At 43.7% G+C, this 15006-nt stretch overlaps 1 protein-coding gene across 1 annotated transcript; it reads left to right on the top strand.

The window, feature by feature from the left end:
• Positions 1-7160: 7160 nt before the first annotated feature.
• LOC147902530 (protein RTF1 homolog) lies at positions 7161-9128 on the top strand. The gene is made up of 2 exons (XM_087373887.1): positions 7161-7427; positions 7479-9128. Exons 1-2 carry the CDS (start codon positions 7161-7163, stop codon positions 9126-9128), a joined length of 1917 nt encoding a protein of 638 aa, XP_087230013.1.
• Positions 9129-15006: the final 5878 nt, after the last annotated feature.

Genomic DNA, 15006 nt, shown 5'->3' with positions numbered 1-15006 from the left:
GTCGAGAAACCTTTATGGACTGCATATCTCCAGCCGGTTTTGTAGTTGGATTCTTATACGATTGACAAACAGGGCAAGACTGTAAATACAAGTGTAGAGAGTGTCTCATCTTTGGCCAATAAAATTTAGATTGCAGCTTTGTAAGAACCTTGAGAAATCCCAAATGACCACCAAAAATGCCATCAAGAAATGCATTCGAATAGGAATTCCTGAACTCTGCTGGCACAAAAAGGCGTGGTTGGAAAGGGGCTTTGTGATAGTAAAGAAGATTATCTATCAGACGTAGATGCAGTGGCGGTTTAGGAGTTTGTATCTGCAACATGATATTTGAAATTTTTGGATCATTCTTTTGAGCATCCTTTAACTCTTGAATGGAAGGAAGGGACGGGTGATTCAATGGAATAGGTAAAGGCGTTCGAGCAGCGACCAGCTGAGCATTGGACACTTGAGCTGCACTTATCCCTAAACGAGACAATGCATCAGCAACAGCATTATACTTGCCGGGTCTATAGGAGATTGTAAATGAGTAATCTTGCAAAAGAAGAACGTGCCAATCGTCCTTGCAGGCGTTTTCTCTTCATTAACCCTGTCAAAGCCGCATGATCAGTTTGAATCTCGAATCGATATCCATGCAAATAGGCGTGCAACTTAGAAATGGCCCACACAACAGCCAAGCATTCCAATTCAATTGCTGCGTATCTTGATTCGGGTCCTGTGAGTGACCTGCTAATGTAGACAATAGGTCACAGTTCTCCATTTTCATCCTTCTGCAGTAAAACTGCACCTAGACCTTCTGATGCATCGGTGCGTACCACAAATGGTTGCTGTAAATCTGGATGTCGCAGTAATGCATCCTCCTTAAGAAGATTTCGGACTTGCTCAAAAGCATGCTGACAATCAGTTGACCAATTGTACTTAACATTCTTACAAAGTAGATTGCAAAGAGGAGCAGCACTAGCTGCCAATTCTGGCATAAATCTGGAGCTAAAACCTGCCATACCCAGGAATCTCTGTGGTTGTTTAACATTTTTTGGAGGGGGAAAATTTTGTAGTGCTGTCACCTTCTTAGGGTCAGGACGAATGCCATCACTTGAGATTATGAATCCCAAATATTTCAATTCAGCTTGTGCCCATTTGCATTTTTTGGAATTCAGCTTCAAGATAAACTGTGTAGTAAATTAAGTACTTTTGTCAACACTACCTTATGATCATCCCAGGTCTTGGTGTGAATGAGAACGTCATCGAGATACACTAGAACGCTGCCCTCCACAATCAGATCATGGAGAATAAAGTTCATCAATCTTTGAAAGGTCCCAGGAGCATTTTTCAACCCAAATGGCATCACATTAGTAGAACCCGAAAGGTGTTTGGAATGCAGTCTTTTCTCAGTCTTCTTGTTTGACTGGTATCTGCCAGTACCCTGACTTGAGATCCAGAGTAGTGAAGAACTTGGAATGAGCCAGAGAATCAAGTATATCGTCCAGACGGGGGAGCGGATATTCATCTCGAATTGTAACCGCATTCAAGGGTCTGAAATCAACACAGAAACGATATGAACTGTCATCTTTCTTCACCAAATGAGGCTTACACGTCCACGGGCTTTTTGAATTTATCCCGTAGCATTGTGTTTACATGTTCCCTCAAAATTTGAACTTCACGGCTTGATCTTCTCCTTTGAGCTGTTGTAACTGGTCGAACATCCCCTGTAGGAATATCATGAGAAATTTTTGATGTTGTAGTGGTTGGTATAGTACCTGCAATTGCATTCGGAAATTTTGATAGAATCTGTTGAACTTCAGATTGTCGTAGTACATCTGCTTGAACCAGAGCCGAGAGCACGAGTGAGAAGTAACGATCTGAGAGTAAATCCAAGGGACGGTCGTTTCTTCATCAAGATTAACACATTTGTTTTTGAAATCAATAACTGCATTATGACTTGACAACCAATCGCAACCTAGGGTGACTGGAAAGATTTGACGTGGAAGAACTGTGGTTGGTACAACAAATTTTTGGCCTGAAAACTCTAACTCTATATGAGCTCCTGAAGATGAACTAACCTATGTTACATTATCTCCAAATGTGACACGATAATTCGGAAGAGAGTAAAGAGGAATTTTATGATCTAACACGAATGAAGAAGGAGGATGTAAGTGAACTACCTAAATCCTCCTTTACCTCTCCAAATCTTCTTTTCCCGACACTTCATAGTCGATGGTACTAGTTGTTTGAACATTCTGTACTTGGTTCAACAGACGATAGTATGTTTTAACATGCCCATACCTGTTACAATGAAAACATCTTGGCTTGCCATTCACATCACGGTCAGGGAGTTTCTTATCATTAGAAACGTATGGTCTAGGTCTTGACATATTTTTTTGAAAGTTTTGCACATTTTGAGTATGATCTATCTCCATAGGTGTGGGAGCAACGTTATAACTTGGAACAAGAAGTAAACGAGGTAGAGGTGGAGCTTTTGTACCATTTCTTGTAGACGTGAACTCAATCCTTTGTGCTATAAGGAGTGCCTCATTGAGAGTTTTAGGACCTTGATCCTGAGCGCGAAAACTGAAATATCTAGATGAAGTCTTGGCCATAAAAAGAACAACTTCAAATCCTCAATCATATTCGGATCTACTCGCAGCAAAAGGTGAGTAAGCTTAACGCCGAACTGGGACAGTATCTGTCAGCTGCTTCAAATCTTGAAGCTGGGTCAATGCATCCTTCACAGTATCCGTATTACTGAATGTAGTTGTCAATGCATGCTGTAGATACGGCCAAGACTGCTTTATGTTCTCGTCTAGCTGATGGTACCAAGTTGCAGCTAGACCTTGAAAGGACGGTTTTATTTCTTCAACCTTCTGGGTATCAGTCCATCGATGATACTCGGCCAAGTTTGAAAAGTGATCCAGCCACATATAAATATCATCTTCAGATGATCCATTATAGAACTTTGGATGAACTTTGGAATCATGACCATCATTCTACACTTGACAGGACATCAAATGTGCAGCTAAGTTGGCCACATGGACATTGGACTGAACGAGCTCAGAAAGCAGTGTGGCCAACACTTTAGTTGTGATATGGGGAGAGGGTGATGTCTATTTCTCTTCTTGAGCATGTTCATACTCCATCCTGGCGGCGTCTCCACCAAAAATACGGAACAAGCGTACATATGCAAAGGTAGAACATGACAGAGACTCAATCGCAACACAGAGAAAGACAACCTCAACCAGGAATTGAGCACATGAAAAAGACCCCTTCTTCTTCTAGCTCAACAACCTTTTAACAACAATCTTTACAACAGCAGAATCAGATCAACAACATGTTGGAGCGTCTCAATGGAGCATCTGCGCTGGCAGGGTGCCAGCAAGGATATGCAGTTGAGTTGGAAGGCTGTTAGATATCAATGCTCCACTCTCGTGTAACTACGCGGGAACCAGCTAACTCTACTTGTCAGCCCCCCCATATGAGGAGAAGACATTTGAGTAGCTCGGTTATCCGGTAGGTCCTGGTTTGGATACCAGATGAGGGCCATGTGTGGCCTGATGGCTGGACAGCTTCAGATAGAGTTGGCACACTGCCAACTAGGCTACATGCAAGTGCGGGAAGGCATCCCATGACTGACCGCACTGAGGGTAGACGGAGCATTTCCTGGGGCAGCCCACTCGAGTTGCAGGGCCCGTTTGGAGTCCCAGATGATCTCGGATGGCTCTGGGCCGATCAATAACTGTAGGTCAGTTGCTCTATTCTGCGCCACGGTTCTAAGATGAGGTCGGTGGCCTATTTCGGGACCGACCTCCAGTCGGCCGTTTTGGGCTGACTAGGTCGGTCACCCAATTGGGTCTAACCGACTATGACTGGTGCCTATATAAGAGCAAGCCCGTGAAGCCCATCATTATCACTGGCTACAGCAACCCTAATTCCTTAGCATCCAGCCTCCATCCTCTACTGTTTCCAGCACATCATCGAAGCTTCTCACACAGGAGCGCACGGCTAGGAGGCAGCACCATCTATTGTATCAATTTTACAATAATCAATTTTTGGATTCTCCATACTATCAGCTTTTCTCTCTTGCATACAAGATCCTGTTATCTATTGAGCACAGATGTTGTATTGTTTTCTTACATGGTATCAGAGCTTGGGCTCTAGCAAGAAGATTTGGTAGTGTGTTTTTGTTTGCAAGCAGATTGTGAGAGATGGCCCAGCCCGCAAGACTGCGAATCCCACCGTTCGGCGAAAGCGAAAAGTTGGACAGCACTAACTATCCACTCTGGAAGTTCAAGATGAAGACCATGCTAAGCGCATACGAGCTTTGGGATACTGCTACTGGGGTGGACGTGAAGCCGGTTGCGAGACTGGATCCAGCAATGCAGGACAACAAATAGTACCAACTACGGATCAGATTCTTGCGTGGACAAGAAGAAATGCAGATGCACTATGTTTTATTGTCTGCAGTGTAATTGATTCTGTCATGGCGTTAATTCAACATGTCACCACAGCGGAGGAGGCATGGACGGTCTTGAAAAATCAGTATGAGACTGCGAATTCAGAATCTGGAGACTCAACTCGCAAACGAGAAATTGTCTAAGTCTGAAACGTCAGAGAAGTTCATCACTAGGGTGAAGAATCTGCGCGATCAGATGACTGCGATTGGCATCACCATCACCAACGAGAATCTAGCACGAAGGTGCATACGGATTCTCCTACCAAAGTACAACGGTCTTGTTACGGCGCTGAATACGCAGAATAAAAATCCACCCCTCAACTTTGAGGATTTCAGCGCGATGCTTCTGGAGGAGGAGATGCGTCAAAAGACAAGGACTGGAGAAGATTCGGCTTTCTCGACTAGATCAAAGAAAGTTAACTTGATTATGGCATCACCTATACCAAGGGCAACATCTTGACCGGATTCTGTGACTCGGATTGGGCAGGAGATGTGGACAGCACGAGATCAGTGACAAGTTACTGTTTCTCACTTGGATCTAGAGCTGTGTCATGGGTCAGCAAGAAGCAACCTACAATTGCTCTTTCTTCTACCGAGGCTGAGTACAAATCAGCATGTTTTGCTTTTTGTGAGGCAATGTGGTTAAGGAGGATTTTAGGGGACATGGGTGCAGTGCAGAACAAGCCTACGCAGTTATCATGTGACAATCAGAGTTGCATGGCAATTGCCAAGAACTCGGTGTACCACGCTCGCACAAAACACATTGAGATTCAATATCACTTTGTACACGAACTCATCATGGATGGAGAGGTCGACTTGGTGTACTGCCCAACTACAGAGAACGCTGCAGACATCTTCACGAAGGCTCTTGGAAGAGACTTGCTAGAGAGGCATCTTCATCGACTTGGCATTGGGCCGAAAAAGTAGTTCACTTACGGGTGGACATTGAGGGGGGGTGTTAGATATCAATGCTCCACTCTCGTGTAACTACGTGGGAACCAGCTAACTCTACTTGTAAGCCCCCCCATATGAGGAGAAGGCATTTGAGTAGCTCGGTTATTCAGTAGGTCCTGGTTTGGATACTAGATGGGGGCCATGTGTGGCCTGATGGCTGGACGGCTTCAGATAGAGTTGGCACACTGCCAACTAGGCTACATGCAAGTGCGGGAAGGCATCCCATGACTGACCGCACTAAGGGTAGACGGAGCATTTCCCGGGGCAGCCCACTCTCGGGTTGCGGGGCCCCATTTGGAGCCCCAGATGATTCCGAATGGCTCTATTCTGCGCCACGAATCTAACGTGTGGTCGGTGGCCTATTTCGGGACCGACCTCCAGTCGGCTATTTTGGGCTGACTGGTCAGTCTCCCAATTGGGTCTAATCGACTACGACTGGTGGCTATATAAGAGCAAGCCCGTGAAGCCCATCATTATTACTGGCTACAGCAACCCTGATTCCTTGGCATCTAGCCTCCGTCCTCTACTGTTTCCAGCACGCCATCAAAGCTTCTCACATAGGAGCGCACAGTTGGGAGGCAACGCCATCTATTGTATCAATTTTACAGTAATCAATTTTTGGATTCTCCATACTATCAGCTTCTCTCTCTTACATACGAGATCCTGTTATCTGTTGAGCACAGACGTTGTATTGTTTTCTTACACTCCTAGCTCAACGGCCTTTTAACAACAATCTTTACAACAACAGAATCAGATCAAGAACATGTTGGAGCGTCTGAATGGAGCATCTGCCAGGGTGCCAGCAGGGATCCTAGGTGTCTACGCAGTTGAGTTGGAGGACTGTTAAGCAAATTCCATGTGGGTGGACTGCCACATGACAGGTACATGACTTGGCGACTCAGGAGGGTCGTCACACCTTGAAATACAAAGAGAAAAACAAGTTAGATACATTCAAGAGGCTTGCTCGGGCAAATTAAAAGTTGAGAAGAAGAAGCAACAGCAGAAGGAGAGAGAGAGAGAGAGAGAGAGAGAGAGGGGGGGGGGGGGGGGTAAATGGAAATTTAGCTTCTTAGAACTAGGCCAATGCCTCATGCCCTAGGGGCAGAGGCCAAAAAGGAGGAGGTAACGATCGAGATCACATACCCACAACCGAACGGGAAAATTTTTTTTTTGATTTTTAGCAAACTGGTCACTATACCCTACCCGCCTTGGGGCAAGCGAGCAACCACTCTCACTATGGCAATGCCTACGAACCTTCTTTGAAATCCATCCCGAGAGGACTCCTTCCTCACTATACCCTTCTCCAAAGAGGGGAGAATAATGCAGAGAGAGATTTTCCGGAGACGTGGTGGCAAGAATATTCCATGTGGGAATGTGCGAAAACTATCTAACGTGGAGGCAAGGACACGTGTCGAAAGGTGGAGTATCATGGCATGCGAACGGTTACGAAGAAGCCTTCATCTTTGGTTGCATGTTGACATCTTGCTTTCTGCTCTCCGTCCTTTTCTTTCTCCACGAAGCTTCACTGCTCATCCAAGCTGCGCTGCTTCCTCATCCCAGCAGCCGGTTTGGACCCTCACCCTCCCTCTTTATATGCCCTTTCTCGAAGCATTTCTGGCACAGTTTTACTGACGTTTCGTTTCTTCTTCCTCACGTTTCGGATTCATAAAACGAGGCATCTTTCGTTTCTATTTTCGTTCCCTTATATCACGACAGCTTTTCTTTTTGGTGGCAGGAGAAATTCAACCGCCAGGTGTTCACGATGGTGGATCCTTCTCTGGACGAGATGCTGCTGGAGGCGGCTGGGCGAACAACGGGTCGTAGTAGATATGCTCGCCCTCCTCCAAAGCGCCGACTGAGACATGCTGTGGATTCAAGCTCGGACGAGGATGACAGTTCTTCTCGATCCGGCAGGAACCAAGACGAAGAAGAACATGATTTGGATGACGCAGGCCGCAGAAGGCGGATTCCTCTGAAGAAGCGCTTCGAGGCAGAACGAGATGAGGAGGGCCAAGATGACATCGAAGAAGTCGACGACGAAGATCAAGAGGAAGGACAAAAAGGAGGTGGGGGTTCGGAGAGCGAGCTTTCGTTCGGGAGCGACCTGTACAAAGACGAAGAGGACAGAGCAAAGCTGGAGGCGATGACGGAGCTGGAGAGGGAGATGCTACTACTAGAGAGGGGGGAGAGGAGGGACAACTTCCTGATGATGAGGAAGAAGAAGGCTACGGAGGTGGAGGGAGGTGAGTGGGAGAAGAAGAAGGAGAACAGGAAGGGAGCTGGGGGCAGCAGGGCGACGAGGGGGAGGGCGACATGGAGCAAGACGAGGGGGGCGAGCAGCAATGGGAGGAAGGAGAAGGAGGAGGCGTTGAATGAGCTGGTGGCGTTGAGGCAGACGAGGCAGCAGGACATGCAGGGAATGGAGAGGAGGAGGAGAAAGGAGAAGCTACCACCAAGCTCTTCATCAGAAGAAGGAAGCTCTTTGCAGGAAGAAGAAGAAGAAGATGATGATGAGCAAGGCTCAGAAACTGGCTATGGCGGCTTTGAAGGTGGTGTTGATGAAGCTCCTGTTGGTGGTGAACGTGAAGACGATGATTCAGAAGACAATGTTGCCCATGAAGCCGCCTCCTTTGAAGATCTCCTTGGTATCACCATCAGAAGATCCAAGCTTGCTACTTGGCTCTCTGAACCCTACTTTGAAGACCTCATCGTTGGTTGCTTCGTTCGGCTCGGTGTCGGTGACAACTCCCTCACTGGCTACCACCTCTGCCAGGTCCGCGCCGTCGACTCCTCCGACCTCTCCCGCATCTACAAGCTCGAGCACCGCATGACCCACAAGTTCCTCAGCCTCGCCTGGGGCCAGGACGTGTCTATCTCCAGCATGGTCCGCGTCTCCGACCAGCCTCCCCTCAAGGAGGAGTTCGAAGAGTGGCAAGCTCAGGTCCACCGCCCCGTGTCCGGCCTATTTGTGGCCCTCAAGCGCCAGGAGATCCTCAAGGCCGGAACCTTTGTGTACTCGGCTGCCACCGTGAAGCGTATGCTTCAAGAGAAGAAGCTCATTGCCACCCGACCCTCGAACCTTGCAGCAGAGAGGGACCGCATCCTTCGTGATCTAGCACTCGCACGGCAGGAGGAGGATGCAGACCCCCTTGAGATTGAGGATTTGCAAGCACAACTCCGTCGCCTAGAGACTCTTGCTACCCAGCATCGAGGGGCACGTGATGCCAAGGCACTTGCATTAGTTGAGATGAACCGTAAAAACCGCTTTGAAAACTACCAAACTGCCTCCCAACGTCGGCAAGGGGGCAATCTTCGTGCTGGTGATGTTGGCTATGATCCCTTCTCTCGTCGCTGGACACGCTCACAAAACTACTATGCAAAGAGTGTGCCACTTGCCCCCAAGTCTGACATAACATCTTTGCCAAGTGTTGTTGACTCTAGTAGTGGTGTGCAAGAAGTTATGGTTGAATCTGGCAAGCTTGTGGATACACATCCTCCACCCTCATTCAGCAAGCGTCTCACCCAATTGCACAAATTTCACTTGCCCCTTGACCTAGGTCGACTTCAAAAATATGGTGGCGGCACTGCTGGTGCTGCACTAGCTTTCCTTGCGAGAAAGCAATGTATCGAGGCTGCCTATGGGGTGCTTTTGGGAACCCATAGTGAGACACACAGTCACACCCAAACCCTCACTATAGAGGATTACAAACGGCGGATGAACATACTTTGAGTTAAGTTTTCTCTTGATGTATTTTTATAACCATGTGGACATACTTTTCTCTTGAGTTGAGTTGTATTGTTATAAATGGCATGGACATACATTCTCTATAAAATATTTCAAGGTAAATAGATGTGGTTTGAAACAATTAGGCAATGATAGTCCCTTTTAACACTTTGTTGAAATTATGTTGACTTCTATGGACGTACAATTTTATTGAACCCATTTGTGTAGCCTTTTCTTTACATACCTACATTTATTCACTTTTTGAATGGATTTATGGAGGGATGATTGGGAATATTTGTTTCTTGGAGCTTGGGGCAAGATGTTCTCTCAAATAATAACCATGCCAAAGGATGGAGACATCTACAATTTATTGATATAAAGAAATTTTAGCTCTTATATGGAGGATATATTTGTTCTCTTTATGCATCTTAACTTATCTCATGCCACCAATTACCAATTTACCAATACTTTGGGGTTTAAGAGGGAATCACGAGTTATTTTGGTTACATGCTTTGCCTTAAACCTACATACAACATCCATTCAAAGGGTAATATTTAGCCCTACCCATATTCCTTTCCATTTATAAAAATGTTTACCCCTTGTGTTGAACCCACGTCGTATGGTTACAGGGTGACTTGTTGACTTTAATAATTTTAGTTAAGACAAGTGAGGATGGGAAGAGCGTCTAAAAATGAAAAAATCTCTCTCTCTCTCTCTCTCTCTCTCTCTCTCTCTCTCTCTCTAAGTTCTCCCTCTCTCACTTCTTTGTCTGTCTCTCACTTCTCTCTCTTCCAGTTCTCTCTCTCTCTCTCTCTCTCTCTCTCTCATGGCACAGAAGACACACACCAATGTGCAAGTGTGCCTACGCAATCACTCATAGACACACATAACCCCCACCCACATGACACACACCCCTTGCTGCTACTCTGATTAACAAAAATTGAGTGAGTTTCATATTGTCGCTTTGCCATTGTTCATAACCCAACAATTAATTAGTGGAAAAGGGAGGAGGGGATGGGTGGAAAGTCAAGGAGAGGGGTAAATATGAGAGTGATAAATTAGGATGTCCCTCTATTTATGAGGGCAAGACCAGCCTCTTGTCTTATGTATGAGAGTTAAAATTTAAAACCCTTAATCCTCTTTCACAATTATATCTCCATGTAGCCTAGTGTTAAGATCATGTAAGAGCGTAATGGATATTTTCATTTCGAGTTCCCCATCTACAAAAATTTTGTAGCTATGCTTTTAACCTTAGCTTAATTGGGATACTCCACCTTTCCACCTAAAGAATGAATTCAATTTCTAATTGAGAAAATGGCCTTTTGACTTACTTGTCTTGTGAGTCGCTAGCCTAGGTTATATGTATGGAATAATTTGTTAAGATTAAGGAACCTTTAGAATAGACAGAAGGGAAGTTTAGATGAGCAATCTAAAGGCTAATGGAGGAATTAGGTGTATAGGTCCCCTAATCCATTCCATCACAACATCCTTGTCATTAGATCCATCATCTTAGGTTAGCCCTAGTTTAGAGACATACTACAATATGTCTATTATTTTGATTTTTTAATTCGATTGTTTTGTAGGTGTTTTTCGTAGCTGTACACCTATCACCCCCCTTGGTTCCAATATCATGTTACATAATGAGATGCAACATGTGGTAGGGAAATCCCTCATACTTGTCTGCTATAACAAATTTATCCTATTAAGAAAAAGAAAGCCAAAATTCTAGTCCCTTATAAATTTCTCTAATAACAAATTTTAACCTATGAACAAAGAGTCCAAAAGGTTACCTCGTAGTAACACTTGCCAAAAGGTTACCCAAATGATTGTAGAGACCAAAGGGAAAATTATGGGTAATCTGACCAACTACTCTCTTTAGAAATCTCAAGATGAACAAGTTCAGGTTGAAGATCCAGGTAGCTCATTAATGAACAAAACAATACATGGTTTTCCCCTCAATAATCTTGTCATCCCTCAAAGAAAATAATTCTCAATAGGACATATTCAACAAAATGACAAATCTTTTGGTCAACATCAGGGATCTCGAAGTCATTCCAAAATAATTAAAGAAACTTGCCTCTCAACCTCTGATCCAATGTTGCAATTGTTGTACACCACCACCTCAAATGCTGCCTCATCGTAATAACCTAATGTGACATGGTTTCTTAATACAAGTACAACCAAAACATTAGTCTATTGAGAGTTCAATCATTCTTCAAGTCCACTTTAAGCTACCTTGGAGCTGATAGTGAATTGAATTTCATTGGTACTATAGTAAACTTCTAATTGGACTTCTTAATGGGGCTGAAATTTTGGTTTCTTATTTGCATTTTGTTTTAAGCCTATTCCAAAATCTTCCCTTAGTTGTCATAGCTACATCTACACCTCAAGGCACTAGTATATAGTTTTAAAGAGAGAGTTGTGAAATCAAAATGCTGCATCATGAAGAAAAATCCACTTCTTTTTCTTTTTCCATAGGTCCATTGTCTTTCCCTCCTTGTCCAAGGCATTCTCTGTGTTCATGTTGCCCTAGGCTCCTCCCAATCAAATAGAAACAATTGCATGATCGACTAAGTCACTTGAAATTTTTGGGCCTACATAAGCTCATGAAACTCCATGTTGTAGACTCAAGTTTATGACACCTTGGAAGTTGCAGATGAAGTCTATGACACCTTGGACGTTGGCAAGCTCCACAAGGCCGCATTCTCTAGCTTTCAGGGGACTTGAATGAATGAGATACTCCAACTTGTACATTTAGATGTCTTCCATGTTGCATGTTCTCTATATGAACAACTTGATTAGAGACTTATTTGTGATATTAGAGTGGAGAGCTTCAAATATAGTGCACTAGTTTGAAAGGTGGCGGTTGTTGACCTAGAGGGAGATTTGGTGGTAGTAATTGTGGGCTTAGTAGCACAACATGATTTGTGAGTAGTCCATCAACCTCCTATGCATGAAATGCTAAAAGTTTACATCTTGCATCTATGGGTGGAGGTGTATTTTATTTCAATTGTAAGAGTGTATGATGACACGTCTCATATTACTAAAGAGTTTGCATGCTTTGACTCCAAACAGGTGACAAGATGCCTTTTTTATCCTTGGGAGTGTGCTTACGATATCTGTCCTTAGGGACATTGTGCATACCACCATGGAACATCACACGAAGATGGGCTAGGTTAGGGTTGTTATTCATCTAAATCTTGTGCAGTGTTGACATTTTAATTCTTTTACACACACATACACACACACACGCACGTACGCACACACGGACACACACATGCACGCACGCACACACACAAGTTGGCCATGCATTGCACATACATGGTAGTGATCACTAAGGACATAGTGCATACCACCATGGAGCCAATCACAAAGATGGGATAGGTTTAAGTTGTTACCCATCTAAATCTTATGCAATGTTGGCACTTTAATCCTTGACAAGCCCTTGCACATACGTGGTAGTGATCATCACTTCTACCTAGAATTAGTTTGGAGTGAGAATGCAATAGACATCGTGCGTGGATCCTTTTTTCAGCTATACCCTTTTGATGGAGACTATGATTTGATGGAGAACAACATGTTTCACATGGATACCCAACTAGGAATTGAAAGTTTGTCATTTGTTGTAGAGCCTCTATGGATGGAAGAAGTATCCACTCATTTTGGTACCAAAGGATTCACTTCTGCCTAAACTCAACAAATTTTTATCACATTATGCCTTATAGTAGCATCAAGCATGCTCTAAATTCAATTGAAAGTTTGTCATTTGTTGTAGAGCCTCTATGGATGGAAGAAGTATCCACTCATTTTGGTACCAAAGGATTCACTTCTGCCTAAACTCGACAAATTTTTATCACATTATGCCTTATAGTAACATCAAGCATGCTCTAAATTCTATTTGCATCATTGGCCTATATGTTTATGATCCCTAGCTTGTAATAACTTGGATTTCCTCCAATAAAACAAAACTTGAATTTCTTTTGAATTTGGGATGATAAAAAATGAGTATTTATGTTTAGAGAGATCAACACATAAGTAACATGAAGTTGCACCAGCAACGATATGTACATGACATCCTTCAATTTTTTAGATGCAGTCGAATAAACATGTGGTGACATGGATGGACGTAGGTGTTGGCTTTATCCCATGGCTTCCACAGGATGAGCAAGGTGTGCAAGGTTCCGAGGCTTTTTGTCACCTACAGATATATCACTGTCATCGTTTGTAGTATAAGTGTAGCTTAGAACCTTGGGTCATATTTCGGTGAGAGACTTAGGATCAAATGTGGGAACCAAATATTAAGCATGCATGTGTGAAAGGAACATTCATCACATGGTTGGGGTAATGAAGGCTTTCGCTTCCATTGGGGGTTGAAAGGTTTAGAAAAGGTTTTAGGATTCATAACGAAGTACAAGGCTAGAAGGAGAATCTAGGGTTTAGAAGGGCTTTAGGGTTAGAAGGAGGTTCCAAGGTTTGGAAGGAGGTTCCAGGTTTTAGAAGGGAGTTCAAGGTTAGAAGGGGGATCAAAGTTAGAAGGGGGATCTAGGGTTCATAATAGAGTACGTGGTAGAGAAGTTGTCTCCCTCATAGATAATAGAGGTCAAAGGAACTAATCTAGGAGGGTAAGGGTTTAGGGAAAACATAGGAGTGGGAGAGAAAGAAGGTGTAAGAGCATCAGAGTGGGGAAGAGAGAGAGGAGAAGGGAGGAGGAAAGGGAGAGGAGGAGAGTTGCAAGGTTGGAGGAGAGGGGGTATGGAGATAATTGCATAGAACACCAAAATAGAACTCAACACAATGCCCCAAAGAGTGTGGGCTTCATTCCATCATGAGGTATTTATACAAGTTGGAGATCTTCTCTCTCTGCATGTAAGAATTGTAATACTTTCTCCCTCTACATGTAGAACTTGTATCTATGATGCGCATGTAGAAGTTGTATGTAGGACTTGCATGTAGAATGCATGTAGAACTTGCATGTACGAATTGCATGTAGAACTTGCATGTAGAGCATGCATGTAGAAGAACTTGCATGTAAGAGCCTTATATAAGTACAAGTGGAGCTTTTCCACTATTCCACACCCCCATTCTGTGCTACTTGAGTTCATGTTGACACAGAGTTAACTGTAGCTCAAAGATAACGTCTCTTTGCACTATGAAGCTATGAGAAGCATATCCGATAAATAGGCAGTCGACCACATCTGTTATCTAGTCACCTTTATTAGGCTAGACATTTCATATGCTACCTAGTAAGCTTCTCATCTCATTCAAAACCTTGAGATGCAATGGATCCTCTACGCACAAGATGTTGGTATAGTCTATTCTTACATGAAAAATCCACTCCAAGGAAAAAATTGGCGGTGAATTTAGCCCAAGGGCTAATTTAGAGGCTTTTCCAAGTTGGCTGGTCTAATATTTAGAGCTTTAAATTTGATAAATTAGCACAAAATTAAAGGTGGGCTAATTTTTGGAGCCTCAAATTTGATGGATTCGCCCTAAAAGTGGTAGCAAGGCTAATATTAATAACTCTACACAGGGTAAGATTCACCCATTGACCTACACTATCATAATCTTGTTCCCTCCTTGTTTTTTACCCTGATCCACTCATTCACAAGGATAGTTAGATGATGACTATGGGGGAGACATTAACACCCATAAGTCAACTTTGGTCATGTCTTCAATGTTCATGCTCGTATGAGGTCTAGTCATCTAGTATTATTCAAAGAAATAGGACACAATTGTGTTGTCATCTATAGAAGCAAAGTATATGGCATTGGCTACTACCACTACATATGGTGTATGGCTACACACTACACAGTTTGTTGTAAGCAATTGTTTTTCCCCTGTGGAAATACATCTTCAAATCAATTGTGACAATCAAAAGGTTGTT

This window comes from Dipteris shenzhenensis, chromosome 4, assembly GCF_047967505.1.
Source record: "Dipteris shenzhenensis isolate YYH24624 ecotype China chromosome 4, Dip_SZ_1.0, whole genome shotgun sequence".
Taxonomy (NCBI): domain Eukaryota; kingdom Viridiplantae; phylum Streptophyta; class Polypodiopsida; order Gleicheniales; family Dipteridaceae; genus Dipteris; species Dipteris shenzhenensis.
The sequence above is the reverse complement of the archived record's forward strand: the minus strand, read 5'-3'. Positions and strand labels throughout refer to the sequence as shown.